At 40.5% G+C, this 17,636-nt stretch overlaps 1 protein-coding gene across 1 annotated transcript in view; it reads left to right on the plus strand.

Annotated features, from left to right (window-relative positions):
* LOC131240108 (uncharacterized) overlaps positions 1–15,402 on the plus strand; it is a 37,090-nt gene extending 21,688 nt beyond the window's left edge. The window contains exons 6-10 of the mRNA XM_058238162.1: positions 5,832–6,080; positions 6,222–6,291; positions 6,628–6,779; positions 7,415–7,481; positions 15,116–15,402. Coding sequence (XP_058094145.1) covers positions 5,832–6,080; positions 6,222–6,291; positions 6,628–6,779; positions 7,415–7,481; positions 15,116–15,264 — 687 coding nt within the window. The 3' untranslated portion in view covers positions 15,265–15,402. The remainder of the gene's footprint in view (positions 1–5,831; positions 6,081–6,221; positions 6,292–6,627; positions 6,780–7,414; positions 7,482–15,115) is intronic.
* Positions 15,403–17,636: the final 2,234 nt, after the last annotated feature.

A 17,636-nucleotide genomic window follows, 5' to 3' on the forward strand; every position in this document is an offset into this window, starting at 1 on the left:
ACATCAAGTCATCAACATTCAACAATATAATTAACAGGTAAGAAGTAACAACAAAATCAACAAGCTATTTATTTATTATTGTAGAAAATCAACAAGCTATCTTCGTTGAAATTTGAAAGTGTTTGACTCTTGATCTTCCAACTTCTAAGAGAGAGGGTGATGCAGGACCGAGGCATGAACTAAGTAACATGTGAGATCAAATAACCAAATTAAGATATTTAATAAAAAAACACAAACGTCGCTATATTCATCACAAATATCATGAAAATCAAAAGAGAGTAATGCATAATCCTGACCTAAGTTACCAACATCGTAACACAAGATCATTAAATAAAAAGAAACTAGGATCTAATGGATGTAGAGACATCCAATTAGCATAAAGTATAGTCTATTTCAAAATAGGAAACCTAATACAACCTAGGGTGAAAATTAGGGTTTGGGTAATTTGGGAATGTAGGAAAATTAGGAATTTTAGGTTTAGGGTTAGGGTTTTGGGGATGGAAGAAAAGGATTTTGATAATGATGGCGGGAAACTCAAAGGGGCAGGTGGGATTCACACGTGTGGCTGTACAATCACACGTGTGGCGTGAGAGGATGAGTTTAGGTTGGTTAGGATTTGGATTGTGGATGGGTATGGGAGAAGACGAAGATCTCGGATGAGATAATTAAGAACCTGAAGAAAATACCTGGATGAGGGAGAAAAGAGAAGGTGTGGGGATAGATGGAGACATCGCACCTCCATTGATGAAGATTAGCTTCGCACCAATCTTCCTTCCAAATTGCATGGAAGATCTTCAAATCGCATGAAGATAAGAGAAGAAAGCAAGAGCTTCTCTCTCTCTCTCTCTCTCTTTAATCACAAAATCCAATGGGAGAGATGTCACACGCCCCTTTCTTTTTATAGATCCAAGAAGTTTTAAAAATTACAATAATCCCCTTGTCTTGTGAATTTTAACGAAATAGCCCTAGTCTAAATAAAATTAACTGAAACCCTCATAATGTGTCCAAATATAAAATAATAAAAAATTAAATCCTAAAATATGATAAAGTCTAAAGTTGATGTGGATGATCAATGATCAATGGCCCGATCATGTGATCCATGCGATCCAATGGCCTGATCGTCGTGTCCCTCTGATCTAACGGTCTAGATCACTCCATAAAGTAGCCCATGTGCATCTTCCCAGTGTGGGGTCTTCCAGATGCTCGCACATGCACATGGGGTCTTCAACATGATCACGGGTACTCGCCTAGCTATAGGGAAATCAGTGTGGCCCGCCTCCTCTGATACGTACGTAAGGGTGTACGTGACGTGATGTTCTCATTAGAGGGGATGTAGGAGAGATTAAGACTATTTGAAAGTAGGAAATGAGAGAGAGAGAGAGAGAGAGAGAGAGAGAGAGAGAGAGAGAGCACTTGGAAATCAGAAATGTAAGAGAAGAAGAGAGTGAGAGAGTTTTGGGGTGAGAATGTTGCAAATGGAGGTTTGGAAGCCTTTTTATAGCAAAAGTTGTTTTTATGCAAAAAAAAAATATAATATTTAATGTGCCATGGCCAATATGCGATCGCATATGCTGTATGTGATTGCATACATCACATATGCCACATATGAGATCGCATGTGCCATGATTGGATATCCCATGATCGCCTATGCGATCTGCATATGGATATGAGCATATGTGGTTGCACACGACAACACTGAGAATGATTGAAAGAAAGCTAGAAGAAACCCATCAAGCCCCGAAGATTTATCTCTGTTGATTGAAAATATAACAGATTTGATATCTTCCTTTGAGAATGGGGCCTCAAGAGATAGAATCTTCATCGGAGATGCGGGGGAAATCGAGGTTGTCCAACCTAAGTCTTATCCAGTCTTCTGCTGAAAGTAAAGAGGAATAAAAGGGAACAATGTGGTCGATTACTTGATGCCGATCCTCAATGACAGAACCATTAACCGTAACCAAACTTATCTTATTTGAGCACGATCTGGCACTAGCAATTGCATGGAAGAATCGAGTGTTTTTGTCTCTAGCTTTTTACCAGAGGGCTCTTGGTTTGTCTCCATTTGACTTCTTGTTGATTGATGAGATTGGCATTTTCGGCTCAAAGGGATTTCTTGTGGGTTTGGTCTTCTTTGGAGAGGGGGCTCAACTCTTCCTACAAATCTAAGGATTGAATGGACACAATAGAGTTAGCAGAAGCAATATCAAGATCGTCCTGAATTTCCTTTCTCCAATTGATCAATTAGATCTCATGCATTTTTGCTTTTTGCTCAGGATGAAACTTGGACTTCTCGAGATTGAGAAGGAAGCCCACCACTCTGAAAATATAAAATCGAAGTCTTCCTTTTCAAGCCACAGAAGTTCAAATCTAAAAGGTTCAGGGCCCTAGCTCTCCTCATCCGAATTAAGCAAGATTGGAAAATGATCAGAGGCGGGATGAGGAAGACCTCATTAGGAAACCAAAGGGTTCCAACCAGTCCAGGGAGACAAGGAACCTATCAAGCTTGGAGAGGATGGGAAGGGACTGACCATTGGTCCAAGTAAATCTTGAATCTAAAAGGGGAATATCAATAAGGTCATTCCTCTCCACCCATTTAGAAAACGCTTTCATGCTTTTCGTAATGCGAGAGCCATTGGATTTCTCATAGGAGAATTGGATAACATTAACATTTCCACCTAGACACCAAGGAAAGGACCATTTGGCTCTGATCTCATTAAGATAATCCCAAAGGAGGGGCCTCATAGAGGTGGAACAAGGACCATAAACAAAAGAAAGAATCCATTTAAAACCAAAGGAGTGGTTCTTTAAGACAAAAGAATCCAAGAAGGATCCGACGAGGGAGTCTTCCTTCACCGATGATTTGGGTGCAAAAGTGCCCCGAAAGGCAAAAGAAAAAAGAAAAAAGAGGTCCCAATGGTCTTTTTTATTTTTCTGTTGGGGCACATGCGATCGCATATTCTTCGCATAAATAAGTATGCCTCGCATGGATGGCATATATGATCCAGTCCATTCTATTCGAATAAATTTTTATTTTTTATTTTTTGAAAGATGAGAATTTTATTAAAGCAACCAAAAGACTACAAAAGACAAAGATAACAACAAAGGGAACGAAAAAGAAAAGAAGGAGAAAAAAAAAAGGAAAAGCAGAGAATACAAATAAAAAGCATGAAAATGCTTAAAAAAAACTGTACAAGGACAAGCGCCTAAAAGAACTTGAAAAAACCTAAGAAAGAAAGTATAACAATCGGGCCTAAGACTGGGAAAGACCCAAGGGAGAGATTTAAGGAGCCCAATCCCTAAAAAGAACAATAACCCTCGAGAAGACCCCCGCTGAAGAGACGCTCTTGTTCCTCAAGCATTGGTTATTTCTTTTAGCCCAAGTAGCCCATGAGATAGCTAGCAGCAGGTTCTCCATTTCCTCTTCCCTAGCACTCCCCCAGGATCCTCATGCCACATTCAAAAGAGTTGGTCTACAGAATTGGGCATTACCCATGAGATTCCCTCCAATCTAAGGTCGCCCCATCATAGATTAAGGGTAAATTGGCAATAAATGAAGAGATGGTCAACAAATTCCTCGTTCCTCAAGCACAAAAGACAGACATTGGGAAGAAGCATCCCTCTTTTCTTCAAATTATCGATGGTTAGGATTTGATTCTGACAAACTAGCCAACCGAAGGCAGCCACTTTAGGAGGAACACCATATGACCAAAGCTCTTTCGTGTGATATCATCTAGTTGGATCTGTAGAGGCTACAAGGTGTCGGTTAAAGGATCTAACCGAGAAAGAACCCGAGCTTGACAAGGTCCAGTGCATGGAATCCTCTTCGTAGGGCGAGGGAGTATACTCCTGCAAACGAGAAATAAGGAGAGTAAACTCGTGGATCTCTTTGTCGATTAGATTTCTTCTGAATAAAGGAAGCTAAATTCCTCCATTTTCATTATGTATGAAACAATCTCCCACTAAGATATTCAGATGAAGGCTGATAGAAAAGAGGCTAGGGAAACATTCAACCAATGTGGGAGATCCACACTAGTTATCCAACCGAAACTTGATTCCGAGACCATTCCCTAAGGAGTAGGAGATCTTATCAAAGACAAGGGGAGCCATTTTGGCTACAGGTTTCTAGATGAAAGACGCTTTGTACGAAGAAGACTCTTTTGTCCTCCAACCATGGGGAGAAGTGCCATACTTTGCTGCTAGAATTTGACGCCATAAACTATCTGACTCTATTCCAATGCTCTAGATCCATTTACCAAGGTGGGCTTTTTTGACCATTTCCAGATTCTTAACTTCAGCCCCCCCTTCATCGAAGGGAGTACAGACCTCCTTCCAATTTAAGAGGGAATTTTCTGGAATCACTGTTATGCGATCGCATTTGAAACATTGCATGGATTGATGACTAGGGATAAGGAATCATATATTGTTATCGCCAATATTACCGTCGATGCTCAGACAAATATCATTGATTGAGGAAAACATTGGGAAAGAGGTGGAAAATTTTAGTGAAACTTCAAGAGGTGTTAAAAGACACCGTTTACACATTTAGGAATCTAAATATTGCAAAAAAGAACCATACACAATTAGTTTCTATTTTGTAGGATCCTAAACATGTGTTGTCAGAAAAAAAGCAGTGTAACCATATCCGAAATGAGTTCGTATCACTCAAATACCATAGAATGCAATAAAACATTTATTCTCAATATGAGGGGTAAAATGAAGGAAATTAGGTTTTCCCTAATTTCAACCATTCACCCACTCAAATGTTGATTTATTCACCACAAATCGATATTAATGTATGAGAATCATGCACAAACATTCTATCCATGCTAACAATGAAAAAATTGAAGTTTCTATGGATTTTTTTTTTTTTTTTTTTTGACACATTTGAGTTCTGGCTTTTCTCCACTTAAAGTCAAGATTTCTCCCCAAATCTAAGCTTTGATTCAACAAAAACCAAAAGTAGTGGTCAAAATCAGCCAAGGAGCAAAATCTCCCCCAAAAAATCTCACAAAAAAAGGATTTTTGGGATTTTTTTTTTCTGATTTTCTTGCGAATTTCTGCCATTTTATGGAAGTATCTCTTGTATCAGCAATATTATTGCTGGGATTGCCGATGGGAACTTAAAATATTGTCTGAAGACCAAAATAGCTCTCTGGTATCGCAAAATATCGCTGATAATGTCAAAATTATCGGCCATATTTGAAAATTTCTATATTACTTGGGGTTCTAATATTGCTGACCTGGCGATCTGAAAATATTGGCGATATTATCAATTATGTCATAGATTTTTGGAACACTATTTGGGCCAGCCCCCTGATGAGCTATATGGGCAGGTGGGGTTGGGTGCGGTTCAACCTGAACCCAATCCAGTTATGTAAACAGGCCACACTGTCAAACCTGAGCCTAACCCACTACCCATTTAGCTCAGCCTAAGCCCACCTGAAAAGCAGGTCAAGCCTGTTGATCTGTGGGCTGACCCGAACCATTGCTACCCCTACCTCTATGGAAAAAAGATTCACTTGGGCCCATCTGGTTGAATGATATTTTCAATTTGTCCAAATCGTGTTCGTTATAGTCCTATAAGTCAGCGGGATCATTTTTATTTAAGGATAAATTTTGCGTCTTGTTTCTTCATCATCCTATCTGCCTTTTTAGATGGAAACATTTCTTCATTAACCAGCCATCATTGAGAAAAAAGAAAAAATTTGCCTCAATTTTGCTTTATATAGAATTTTGAAGCATTACTTTGTGCTAGAATGGATGTGTGTTTGTTGCCTGCTATGTTGTTCGCATCACTGATTTCATGCAAAAGCCTCTGATGGGTCTGACAGGTTGAGAGAGTTGTTTCATCTAAGAAGCCATGCGCTACTGAAAAAATAGGTGTAAAAGTTAAGAGTGGAGATGATGTATGCCGCAATGGTTCGTTGGTTCCTCATGGAGTGACTGCAGGAGGACGTCCTCAGGGTTCTTTGGTGCGCAGTCCCCTAGATCCTGATAAAGCACCAGCTGTTTTGGCTTCAAAGGGAAATGAGCTACTAGAGACTGCCTTACGAGCCCTTCAGAAAAAACAAGATGAATTGGTATCTATTTGGGCTATGATATCTAAATTTTTTCTGCGATAAATTTTCTTACCTTTTTTTTTTTTTCCTTTCAATGAAGGCAAACTTGAAGTATTCCTTATCCATCACCACTCTAATGAGAAAGTATGTTTCTGTTTGTAGTGTCATCAGCATCGCCAACTGGCAGATGAAATTGCCCAGTGTGAAAAAAAAATCCAAACAATCATGGGCGGTATGAGTTTTTCCCTTCCTCATTTTCATCATTTCTTTTTTTATTGTTGCGTGCTTTCATGTTCATGTGTTTTATTGATTATCTATATCTTTGTTTCTGTTTGATCCTGTATCTAAAAACCTCATTTTAGTATCACATGATGAAATGCTTGTTTGTTTCCATATGGTAGTTGATTGCATGCTGCATGCAGATGATGTTTTAAATATTGTTTGTAATATATAAATAATTCTATTATTTAGATATGACATTATGGAAATTCAAATCAATTGTGATGTTTCGCAGGAGGGGGTTGCCTCTTGATTAATGTTCTCATAATTTCCTTTTGATGTTTTGTAGGAGGAGAAGACGGTTTTATGTTAGAGATAGAATCGATAATTGAAGCATGTAATGCTGCAAGCTCTAAAGTAGGTAGCCAGACTCGACACTCACATCATGTCAAACGAAAGAGATTGTCTGAGGCCATTCTAATTTTACGGAGTCCTTGTCAGGCAAGTCCCCAATCAGATCCATTTGTGAACTTTCATGCCTTTTATATATATAATTTTATCTCTCTCTCTCTCTCTCTATATATATATATATGTGGGTGTGTGTGTGTGTGTGTGTGTGCGCGCGCCTATGGGCGTGTGTTTGTGTGTGTGTGTGTGTGTGTGTGCGCGCCTATGGGCGTGTGTTTGTGTGTGTGTGGTTTCCTTATTTGTATTATGATTGAAACTATTGCATATATCAATGTGTAGAACTAGTTCTTTGTTCTCTGCAATGCTATTATTATTTCCTTAACTTGTTTTTTAATTTCATTCTTGAGGGGACACCTATTCACAATCGCTTGGCTAAGGCTTAGTTGATGATGATGATTGTGAGAGATATGCATCATGTGGCATCCTGTAAAAAAAGATGCCTATCATGTGATTTAAATGTTAGATCAACTTTTCTCATTCTTGTAAGGAGCGGTTATGTGATTTTGTAACTACTTGGGAGTGTCAATCTTTGACGTGATATGTGATTCCTGTGCATCTTAGAATTTGAGTCTTCTGTATATTTCATCACATCTGGGGCCACCTTGCTTGATTTTACTTATTTGAAGTCTTGGGCATCATTGAAAAATATGCGTTCAATTGTACTGCAGGAATTGGATGAGATATGCTCCGAGAACAACTGGATATTACCAAGATATAGTGTTTCTCCCTCGAGTGGTAACATCAGTAAAACCTCATTTTTTAGAACTTTTATTCTTTGCTTTGCTTTGAAAATGATCTTATGCTTCTTAAGTGTATTTCTTGACTAGCAAGAACTAATAAATCCAAAGCTTCAAGCCAATGTGCTTGGACTTCCCCTTATGTTTTTCAGGTGTCAATTATTTTTGGTGTTGGTAGTCGCTAACCGTCAGTTTATCTTTCAATTCTCCACTGAACACTTGAAATCAAATGCATACATCGCATGAAATCAATATTTGTGGGGCGTTTTTTTTTTTTTTTGTAATCAGTATTTCTTATTATCGATTATTGTTGTTTCCTCTCTCTCTCTTTCTATGTATGCATGCTTGTATGGGTGGATAGAATGCATGTAATAGATGCATGCATGCTTGTACGTGATGCGTGTCTGCATCTATGTACGGATGTATGTTTGGATACATGCATTCATGCATGTATGGCATGTAATATATGTAATGCATGCTTGCATTACCTGGGTAACATGTTAGTGGGTGTTGCCCTGATCGTGGGGTTCACATTGATGTAGGTGTTGTGTATGCATGCCGTCTGCCAGTTTTTCCAGTTCATTTTAGGGCATGGTACCGAAAAATAAAGCAGATCCAAATCGCAAGTGGACCACACCACAATAAATAGTGGCCGTTTAGAAACTTCCTAGGGCCCACCATAATGTTTGTTTGCCATCCAACATGTTGATAAGGTCATATAGACCTGGATGAAGGGAAAACACAAATATCAGCTTGATCCAGAACTTTTGTGGCCCCCAAGAAGTTTTTAATGGTGGGCATTCAATCCCTATTATGTGGTCCACTTGAGATTTGGATCTGCTTCATTTTTGGGACCATGTGCTAAAATGAGCTAGAAAAATTGATGGGCAGTGTGGATATACAACACATACATCAAGGTGGGCCCCACAGTCAGGGCAACATCCACTAACGTGTTTACAAGAAACAATTTAGTAATTATTACCGCTATTGTATTTCCAAATTTATGTAAAGTGATCTTCTTCTTCTTCTTCTTCTTCTTTTTTATTTATTATTTATTTATTTATTTATGTAAAGTGATTAAAAAGTAGAGATTATAAACTATCAAGAAAAATGATGGTTGTTACTACTATTTTTGACAAAGCAGTAGAGGTTTTGAAGTATAGGACTGTAAACTACTATCCAACTGTACTTTTGGTCAAGGTGGGATCTCTTCAAGAAAAACCTTCTTGATTCTTGAGGGTTCTGAGTTGAATCGCTGCCACAATGCTGTTGTTTTGTTTCCTGATTTCTGCTGCTAGAACATAGGTCCACTCTTTTATCACCATACCTAACAACTATTTTTTTTAATCACCATCAAGACAATGTTATTTCCTATCTGAGACCCTAAAGCTCTAATGCCATGGAAATCCCCTGTCGTGCCCTCCCGAAAAAATCAAGATTGCTCACACAACAGACGGGCCAAAATGATGAAACAAACAAAGTGCTTAAGACTTGGCCAGCCTTTCTTTTGAAATTCATTCCCTTTGAATAGTAGCCTTCCTGATTAATTTGTTCTTTTGATGAACTGATGAGAGACCGAGAGTCCTGAGAGTCCTGAAGCAGAAACAGCCGCTATAGCAATGATCGCAAGAATGAGAGCAATACAGTAAGGAGCAGAAGCACATGAGCCTTAGCATCTTTCTGGGAAGAACCACGAAGCCTCTCCAAAGGCCGGGGAGAAGCAGATCAACAACGAGGCTAGATGTCCGTGAAAAATCTACATAAAAAAACAAAGCTCTTATGGCTCAAGAGAGGAACACCACTGGAGGGTTGATACTCCCTTTAGCAACAGGGAACTGTCATTGGAATCAACCCAAGTTGTATTGGAGATGACGATAGGCAAAAGGGATTTTGGAGAAGTTAGGTACCTCATCAACAAATGCTGCAGAAGGGATGGGAGAAACTGCAAGAGTGGACACTGGATGGACTGAAGTGGGACAGAAGCCTCCAACAACGGGCAAGTTGGGTCCCATTCCTCTGCTACCTACATTATTCGTTGAGAACTATCCGACAGGATGGACAGAGTTGATGTTCAAAAGAATCTTTGGTCGTCTAGCTACAGTGGCAGAGGTGGTTATGCCTCGACAGAAAGGATTGGGTGAACTTGGGGTTTTTGCGTTCGTCAGGTTGGAGAACTCGAAGGATGTGGAGATGGTACTGAAGAACATTAAGGGACGATGTTTCAACGGACTGAAAATCTCTGGCCTTATCCTCAGGAAGGCTTGGATGTACGGGCCCTATTGGAGTTTGGAGCTGAACGTGTGGAAAGTTATGTCGGCTCTTGAAGATCCACTGAGACTTCTAGCGCCAAACGTGTCCCACTTCGCACGTGATTCTTTCTAGGCTGATTTCACATGTGGTATAGACATGCCTAGATACCGCACGAGCAACGATGAACCCATCTTCATTTCGAGAGACGCTGCCCTTTTTTCGGAAGTGATGCTTCCACTCTGGACTTGCGCTCTGTGATGAATGCAATCGCCATCCCGTTCTTCTCCTTGATAATGTGAGTGATGACCTTACATCTACACCGGAAGAGCTACTTCTAGTTTCAGTTTGTGAGGACCTTCCTCTGGAAGCGGCGGGGGGGTGTTCGAGACTCTGTGCTACAGAGGATTTGCAGAGGTGTGTGCTGGACGGCAGTCCCTTGTGCACAACGGTGTCAATTAAATGTAACTTCAAAGGAGGCCTTGCAAGAAGAAGATGCTTCGTTGCAACAAAACAACAAGCTAAGCATCTAGGTGGAGACTATCAAGGGCAAGCGGTGGATGGATAGTGCGTTGATGCATGTTGGAAGACAAGTGGGTGTCGTTTTCAGCGACAGAGACGAGGCCTACTATGATATGTTCCAGTTGGTAGAGGCTGGGGGTAGAAAGGGCCAAATTGTCATCTTGCCACTAAAATCTTCAAGCAACACTAGAGAACTGGTACATTATCAATCCTCGTTTTCTGATGAAGAGGGCCAAAATCATAGTAAGGATAGATTGGCTCGCCGGGCAAGATCCTTATCCAAATGAGGATCATGTCTTGAAATGTGAGGGGCTTGCGATCCGAAGGTTTTGCTGGTGGAATCTTGGTGGCCTAGGATGCATCTCTATTGATGAAATGCAGTTCCTGGTCTGGGAGATTCTTGATATTTGTATTACTAAGGGGGACGTCTGATGCTTTTTGTTGGTTATTTACGGCAGTATATGGACCCAATGTGGCTGCTCACAGGAATGCTTTCTGAGAGGGGATTTAATGTTAGCTATTACCAAATTTACGTTTGAAAAATCTTCAAGGGGAAGGGGGATGTTATGAAAAGCATGTCTGACTTCTCCAAATGGGTGGAAAATCACGAGTTGGTGGATCTTCCCTTGGAGGGGTGTATATTCACCTGGTCTAATGGTCAGGATAATCCCATAAGAACACGTATCGACATATTCTTGGTGTTTGCTTCCTGGTTGGAGAAATTTCCTCTCTTGTCCCAGTGAGCTCTGCCTTGGCTGCTGTCAGACCACTGTCTGATTTTTGCTAGACATGGTGGAAGAGAACTAGGGGCCGAAACCTTTTAGGTTCGAGATTGCATGGTTAGAAGTGGATGGCTTCTTGGACCTGGTTAAACAGTGGTGGAATTTTGCCTCAGTTGAAGGTTGCAGGGTTTAGACTAAGCCAAAAGTTAAAGTTGCTATAAGGGAAGATTATCGGCTGGAAGAAAGAGGTCTCGGGAAAAAGATATGTTGAATCAAAAGTTATATTAGAACAGATCCAAGTGCTGGACATGAAAGTGGAGCATGTGCCACTTTCGGAGGACGAGATATGTCTCCGTGGTAAGTTGGGTTACGACTATGCTAATCACCTCAAGGGAGAGGAAATCAAATGGAAACAACGGTCTCATGCTACGTGGAAAACATAGTTTTTTCATAGCATCGCAAGTGCTTGTGCCAGATGCAATAAGGTATCTAGTGTGGCTGTGGGGGACGAACGATGTGAGGAGAAAGAGAAGTGTGAGGAGAAAGAGAAGGTATGTAGTGCGGTGGTTAGTTTTTATTAAGATTTATTGTCCAATGAGGGCTAGAAGAGACCCCCCTTGGACAATTTGCACTTTGATTCTATGAACCAAGAGGTCACGGATTCTCTTGAGAAGCCTTTCTTGGAAGCCGAAGTCAAGAAAGTTGTGGATGATTTGGCGGGAGAAGGCGCCAAGCCCGGATGGCTTCCCCAATATTTTCTTCCAAATTTTTTGGGAGACGGTTAAAAAGGACGTGGACTTTATGGACGAATTTCATTCCAGGGGAAAACTATCCAAAGAGTTAGGGGCTTCATTCATTGTTCTTATCCTAATGATTTCTGGTGCCGAGAATCTCAAAGACTATTGGGCCATCAGTCTTATTGGGAGCATCTACAAAATCCTTGCTAAGGTGCTTGTTACTAGATTCAAAGGGGCCATCCAAGGGATTATCTCTAAAAACCAAGGGGCGTTTATAGAGAGAAGGCAAATCATTGATAGTGCATTAATTGCCCATGAATGCCTCGATGCAAGATTCAAGCAGAAAATGGGAGGTGTGGTTTGCAAATTGGATCTAGAAAAGGCCTATGATCATGTTGATTGGGTCTTTCTAAAATACATGCTAGAGAGAATTGATTGCGAGAAAAGATGGAGGGAGTGGATTAAGGAGTGTACAAAATCCCCCCGATTCTCGGTGTTAGTCAATGGCTCACCCAAAGGTTTTTTTAAATGCTCACGTGGTTTAAGACATGGTGATCCCTTGTCCCCTCTCCTATTTATAGTGGTGGTTGAGGCCTTGAGCAAAATGTTGGATCGCGGTCAACAAATTGGTCTTTTCACCAATTTCTCTGTTAGCAAATCTAGTCCACCGGTGTCACACCTTCAATTTGCAGACAATATGTTACTGTTTTGCAAGGCGAATGCCGTTATGGTGGAGAATTTGAAGGCGGTGGTTATGTGCTTTGAAGTTGCCTTGGGGCTGTAAGTTAATGCTTCCAAGAGTGCGATGTTAGGAATATGCATGTCGAAGTAGGTGCTTGCAATGCTTGCCTTGAGTTTCGGCTGTAAGGTGGGTGAATTCTCATATACATATCTCGGCCTCCCTTTTTGCGTGTGAAAACCAGTAAAGCACTTATGGGACACAATTTTCGAAAGGATGGAAAGTATTCTTGCTAAGTGGAGAGATAAATATCTATTGTTGGGGGGTCCCATCACTATGCTTAAAGCTGTGGTATCCAGTCTCCCGGTGTACTTCATATCTTTGTTCCATTGCCCGAAATTAGTGTTGGAAAAGATTGATAGACTAAGGAGAGATTTTTTATGGCAAGGAGCTGAAGATAAAAGGAAATGTCATCTTTTAAGGTGCGACGAGGTTTGCAAGTTCTATAAGGAGGGAGGCGTGGGCATTAAAAGTATGGGTGATATGAATATGGCCCTTTTGGGAAAGGGGACTTGGAGGTTTGGTATGGAAGATGGGATGCTTTTGAAGGTTGTTATCATAAGCAAATATGGACCGGTGTAGGGGGTGGTTTATGAAAGAATCTTCTATGTATGGGACTTCACATTTGTGGAAAGGCATTGCTTCAGTTAAAGGAAGTTTTTGTCATGGTGTGCATTTCGTACTCAGGGACAGTGAAAACATCCGCTTTTGGAAAGACCTGTGGGTTGGAGAGGATACCTTGGAGTCGCGGTTCCTGCAGATTGTAAGGTTTATCTACAGAAAATGATGTCTTGAAGTGGGAAATATGTGTCTTGGCTCCCTCCTTTTCATCTTTTCATGACAGATGAAGGAGAGGTGGGGGAATTGGCTTCCTTATTGGATCACATCCGATTTTGTTGTCTAGTTCCTGGAGAAAAGGACAAATTATGTTGGCAGTGGGAAAAGTCGGGTTGCTTCTCGGTCCATTCCTTCTACAGGTTGATTCAAGCACGCGACAGGGGCGACACTACTAGGGACATAGCAACCACCAATTTCATTTGGTCTTACGGTGCCCCACCGAAAGTGGCAGCCTTTGCTTGGTTGGTGGGCTGTGGAAAGGTCTTGATGGTGAACAACATTCGGAAGAGGGGAATGATTATACCAAATGTGTCTTATGTGCATGGCTGAATCGGAAACTGTGAGCCGCTTATTTATGCAATGCCTGGCAGCATCCCTTCTGTGGAATGCCATCCTAGCAACGGTCCGGGTCAGCAGGACCTGTCTGAACTCCATTGAGTCACTTTTATTATCTTGGCATGGAGTGCAGCTCAAAGAGGATTCGAGAATTCTCCAGCACCAATGTCTATTGGTGGGGTTTTGGGCCATCTAGGAAGAGAGGAATGGGAGATGCTTCAGGAATATGAGCCACTCCGTGGGGAATGTTGTGCTGAGAGTGAAAGGCCTGGTTATAGGATGGGCCTCGATCTTTAAAAGGGATTTTGATTTTTCAATTTTTTTTGTAATTATTGGGGTGGCTCCCCTTCCTCTGTACAGTTTTGCCCTTTGGGCTTTTTGTGTTAATACAATTTAAGTTACCTTTCCAAAAAAAAAAAAAAAACAACAAAAAACAGTTGCCTTCCTGATTGGTCGCACTCTCTTGATTTTTCTAGACATTATCTACTTAAAAAAAATAATAATAAATAAATTAAGAGTAAGACAATATCTACTCGGTGGGACCCAACTAATAGACATCTTAGACCTCTCACACACGCCTGTCTGGCACATATTTTGGCATGTAGGCGGGTTGTCATGTACACACCTGCCTACTCAGGTAAGATTAGTAAACAACATGCACTGTTTAACATGCTTATCTTTATATTTCTCTATACATTTTGCAGTCTTGTGTGGAGATTGTAGCTGTCATTGTAGTTCAATATTTATCTAACCCTTTTTCTTCTTCCAAAAAATAAAAATAAAAAATAAAGAAAAAATAAAGAAAAGAAAAATGAAAAGAAAAGAAAAATAGCGTTGGATGTGGACCTTTGGTGTCTCTTCTTGACGTCTATTTAGAAGACATTTGAATGTTAGGATTGCTCTATCCAGTGGTTGGTATAACTGAACCCAACTGAACACTGTAGACTTGCAATTCCTCTGCTTGAGGATCATGTAAAACCTTGTGAAAATATTGAATGCATGAGTTACGCAATAGACAGGTGAGTTAAGAATGGGTATATCTTCAACCGCTATTTCAAAGAGTTATATGATAATCAGGCTGTGTATGATGCTTGATACTCAGGCACCCAGAAATTGTACACGTGGCATATATAATCTCAAATAAACTGACTATATTGTGCAGCCCACCGTCACCAAATTACAATCCCAAGATCAGAATTCCTAACCTCTTATTCACAGAAACTCGTCTGTGGAAGTCGGACTGTTGGATATTTTTCATTTTTAACTGTCCGAAAAATGTCCACCAGTCCTATAGAATAAGCAAATAAATTGGTTCATGATACATCTAGACTGGATAGTTTGAATCGTACACCACATGTGCAATTTCTAAGTGTCTGTGTATCATCCATCACACTTCAGATTATTGAAGTTTGTTTATTTCAAATGTGTTCCAAAACAGAAAAAAGGGAAAGTTTACTGGAGTTAAATAATTCTGTTTCTCATACAATTGTAGGAGGTTTCCTTGCCAGCGTAACCATCCAAGGAATGGACTTTGAGTGCTCAGGTTGTGGCGATGTGCGGAGCAATCCTCGTGAAGCGAGGGAATCGGCAGCAACGGACATGATGAGTAAATTACGTAGTATGGCAAGCCAACTCCAGTAAATTACAATTTTCAAAATTGAAAGCTGATAGTGAATGCATTTTCATATTAACTTGCCATAATATGTGAAATTAGATAGAATTATAACAAGTACTTCTAAACTAAATGTAGATGCCCATCACTACAATCCGTTCATGTTAGATGGTGATGGTGTGGAGCCCACTATTAGATTGAGGTAAGGGGCCTAAGGGGCTGTTTGGATGGGCCCCCATCTCTGATCACCAGCAATTTGATCATTGCTTCCACGCATTGAAGACTCTGTGATAGGATATGTGACAGTAATACGCCATCTATAAATGCAAAGAACTTCAACCAGAAAATACAAACATGTGACAATAGTAGTATATGTGGAGCTTTTAAATACATAGGGTTGCATCTGGTCTGATCATGGCTCATGTCTGGCCTGTTGTGGATCAGTGACAAATATCACAGAGAGTTTGAAAATCCCGTGACGTCTTCCTGGGAAATTCAGTGAATGACACTTCACATGACTAGTGTGAAGTTTTCAAAAATAACAAATTATTGGAAGGTTTTCTTGATATTATCGCTGGAAAGAAAAGTTAAAATCTGAAAATCTCCTGAGAAATTCCCATGCTGAGAAAGAGATTTGTCACTATGCTCTGCCAGGTGGACCACGCTATAGGAAAAAGTGGTGATTGAATGCCCACAAGTTTTAGATCAAGCTGATATTTGTGTATGCCCATAAGTTTTAGATCAAGCTGATATTTGTGTTTTCCCTTCATGGGTGTCTGTGTGACCTAATCAACAGGTTGGATGACAAATAAACATTACAGTAAGCCCTTGGAAGCTTTTAACGGTGGGGGTTCAATCACCACTGTTTTCCTGTAGTGTGGTCCTCCTGAGACTTTGATCTGCCTCGTTTTTGGGCTCATGCCCTTAATAATGAAAAAAAAAAAGGATGGATGACATGGATAGAATGCATACATCATGGTGGGGGCCCACAGCACCATCCAGTAGCGATGTTGCTACTAGTAGTGTCAGTGTGCAATCCGCATCTAAGGCTGAACATCCATTCGGGATGGCTTGTTTGGCCCACAGGTCCTCACCGTTGTTGGTAATCAGGCCACACTATTATGAACCTGAGTGGCGGATGCACATGATATCTTCAACTCTCGACTTTGTACAAGCGGGCCATCTAATGGTCCTCAGCACGGATGGAAATTTATTGAAAATCTAGTAGATTGGAAGATCGTAGCTATCCGATCTTTTGTCTTTTTCCGGCTGAATTTGGATGGTCGCTGTATTTTTCTTCTTGATTATTTCATACAGATGATCTTCTAGGAATCCCTCATTCGTCGCAACAAATTTTATTCTAATACGTCTGGATGATCATATTCGAGCCAGCTTCTTTTTACAACTCTTCTTCACCTGAGTCCAAGGTTATTAACACGTGTTTACTGGTTATTAAAATGACTGGAACTTATTCACCTATTTGTAAATGTTATTAAACTGTGTTTGTGGGGTCCACTGTGTTGTGTGTATGCCATCCAACCTGCACATCAAGTCCCGCCATGATGACGATAAACCCCAAAAATCAGGTCTATAAATTCATTAGGTGGGCCAAACCATATAAAACAATATTCATCCAAAAAACTTCAAAATTTAAGTGCTGGCTCACGTGATGGTTGGATCAGCATTATTTTTGAGGCATCCCTGGTGGAGAGACCCTTTTAGATGGGCCTGTTTCCTACACAAACCACAGTGGTCCTACAAGCCGACAGCTTTTCTACAAACGTTGCAGAGGATCTAGCCTCCAGACAAAATACTGAAGACAGATGGTTAAGAATGCATGCACCAACAATCCAAATTCAATGGAGAGGAGGGTTTTAATGGCTTGGATCCTCCGATTCAGTGGAATTTTTTGGAATTGTCATCCATGATGGGGGACCTCATAACAATAGCTTGGATAAACCAATTATTACCCCACGTCCAAATTATGTGGGGTCCATGGTTGGTTTATTGAATCCATTGGTCTGATCACCCCATCATGGATGAACCATGGCTCAAAAATCTCTCCATTCAGATGGTTTATAAACTGGAAACCACACTGATTTGATTTGTTAAGTGGTTGATTGAGGGACATTTAATGGTCGGAATTCAACAAACAGCACCCACAAATCAAACGTTAGGATTGTTCAATCGACCGAATTTTGGAAGATAAGAGACCAACAGCAGGTCCTGCAACTTGAAGGTTTTAATTAAGTTAAACATCTGACTGTCGTGCGATTTGAAAGTGCCCAAGCATCAACCGTCTCTCTGCCCTGTGTATCAAATGACTCCCCTTTTTCTTCAAGATGCTCTCTTCTTTATGAAATAAAGAAATCAGCAACCAAAATAATGACAAAGGATGATA

Source organism: Magnolia sinica, chromosome 3, assembly GCF_029962835.1.
Source record: "Magnolia sinica isolate HGM2019 chromosome 3, MsV1, whole genome shotgun sequence".
Taxonomy (NCBI): Eukaryota; Viridiplantae; Streptophyta; class Magnoliopsida; order Magnoliales; family Magnoliaceae; genus Magnolia; species Magnolia sinica.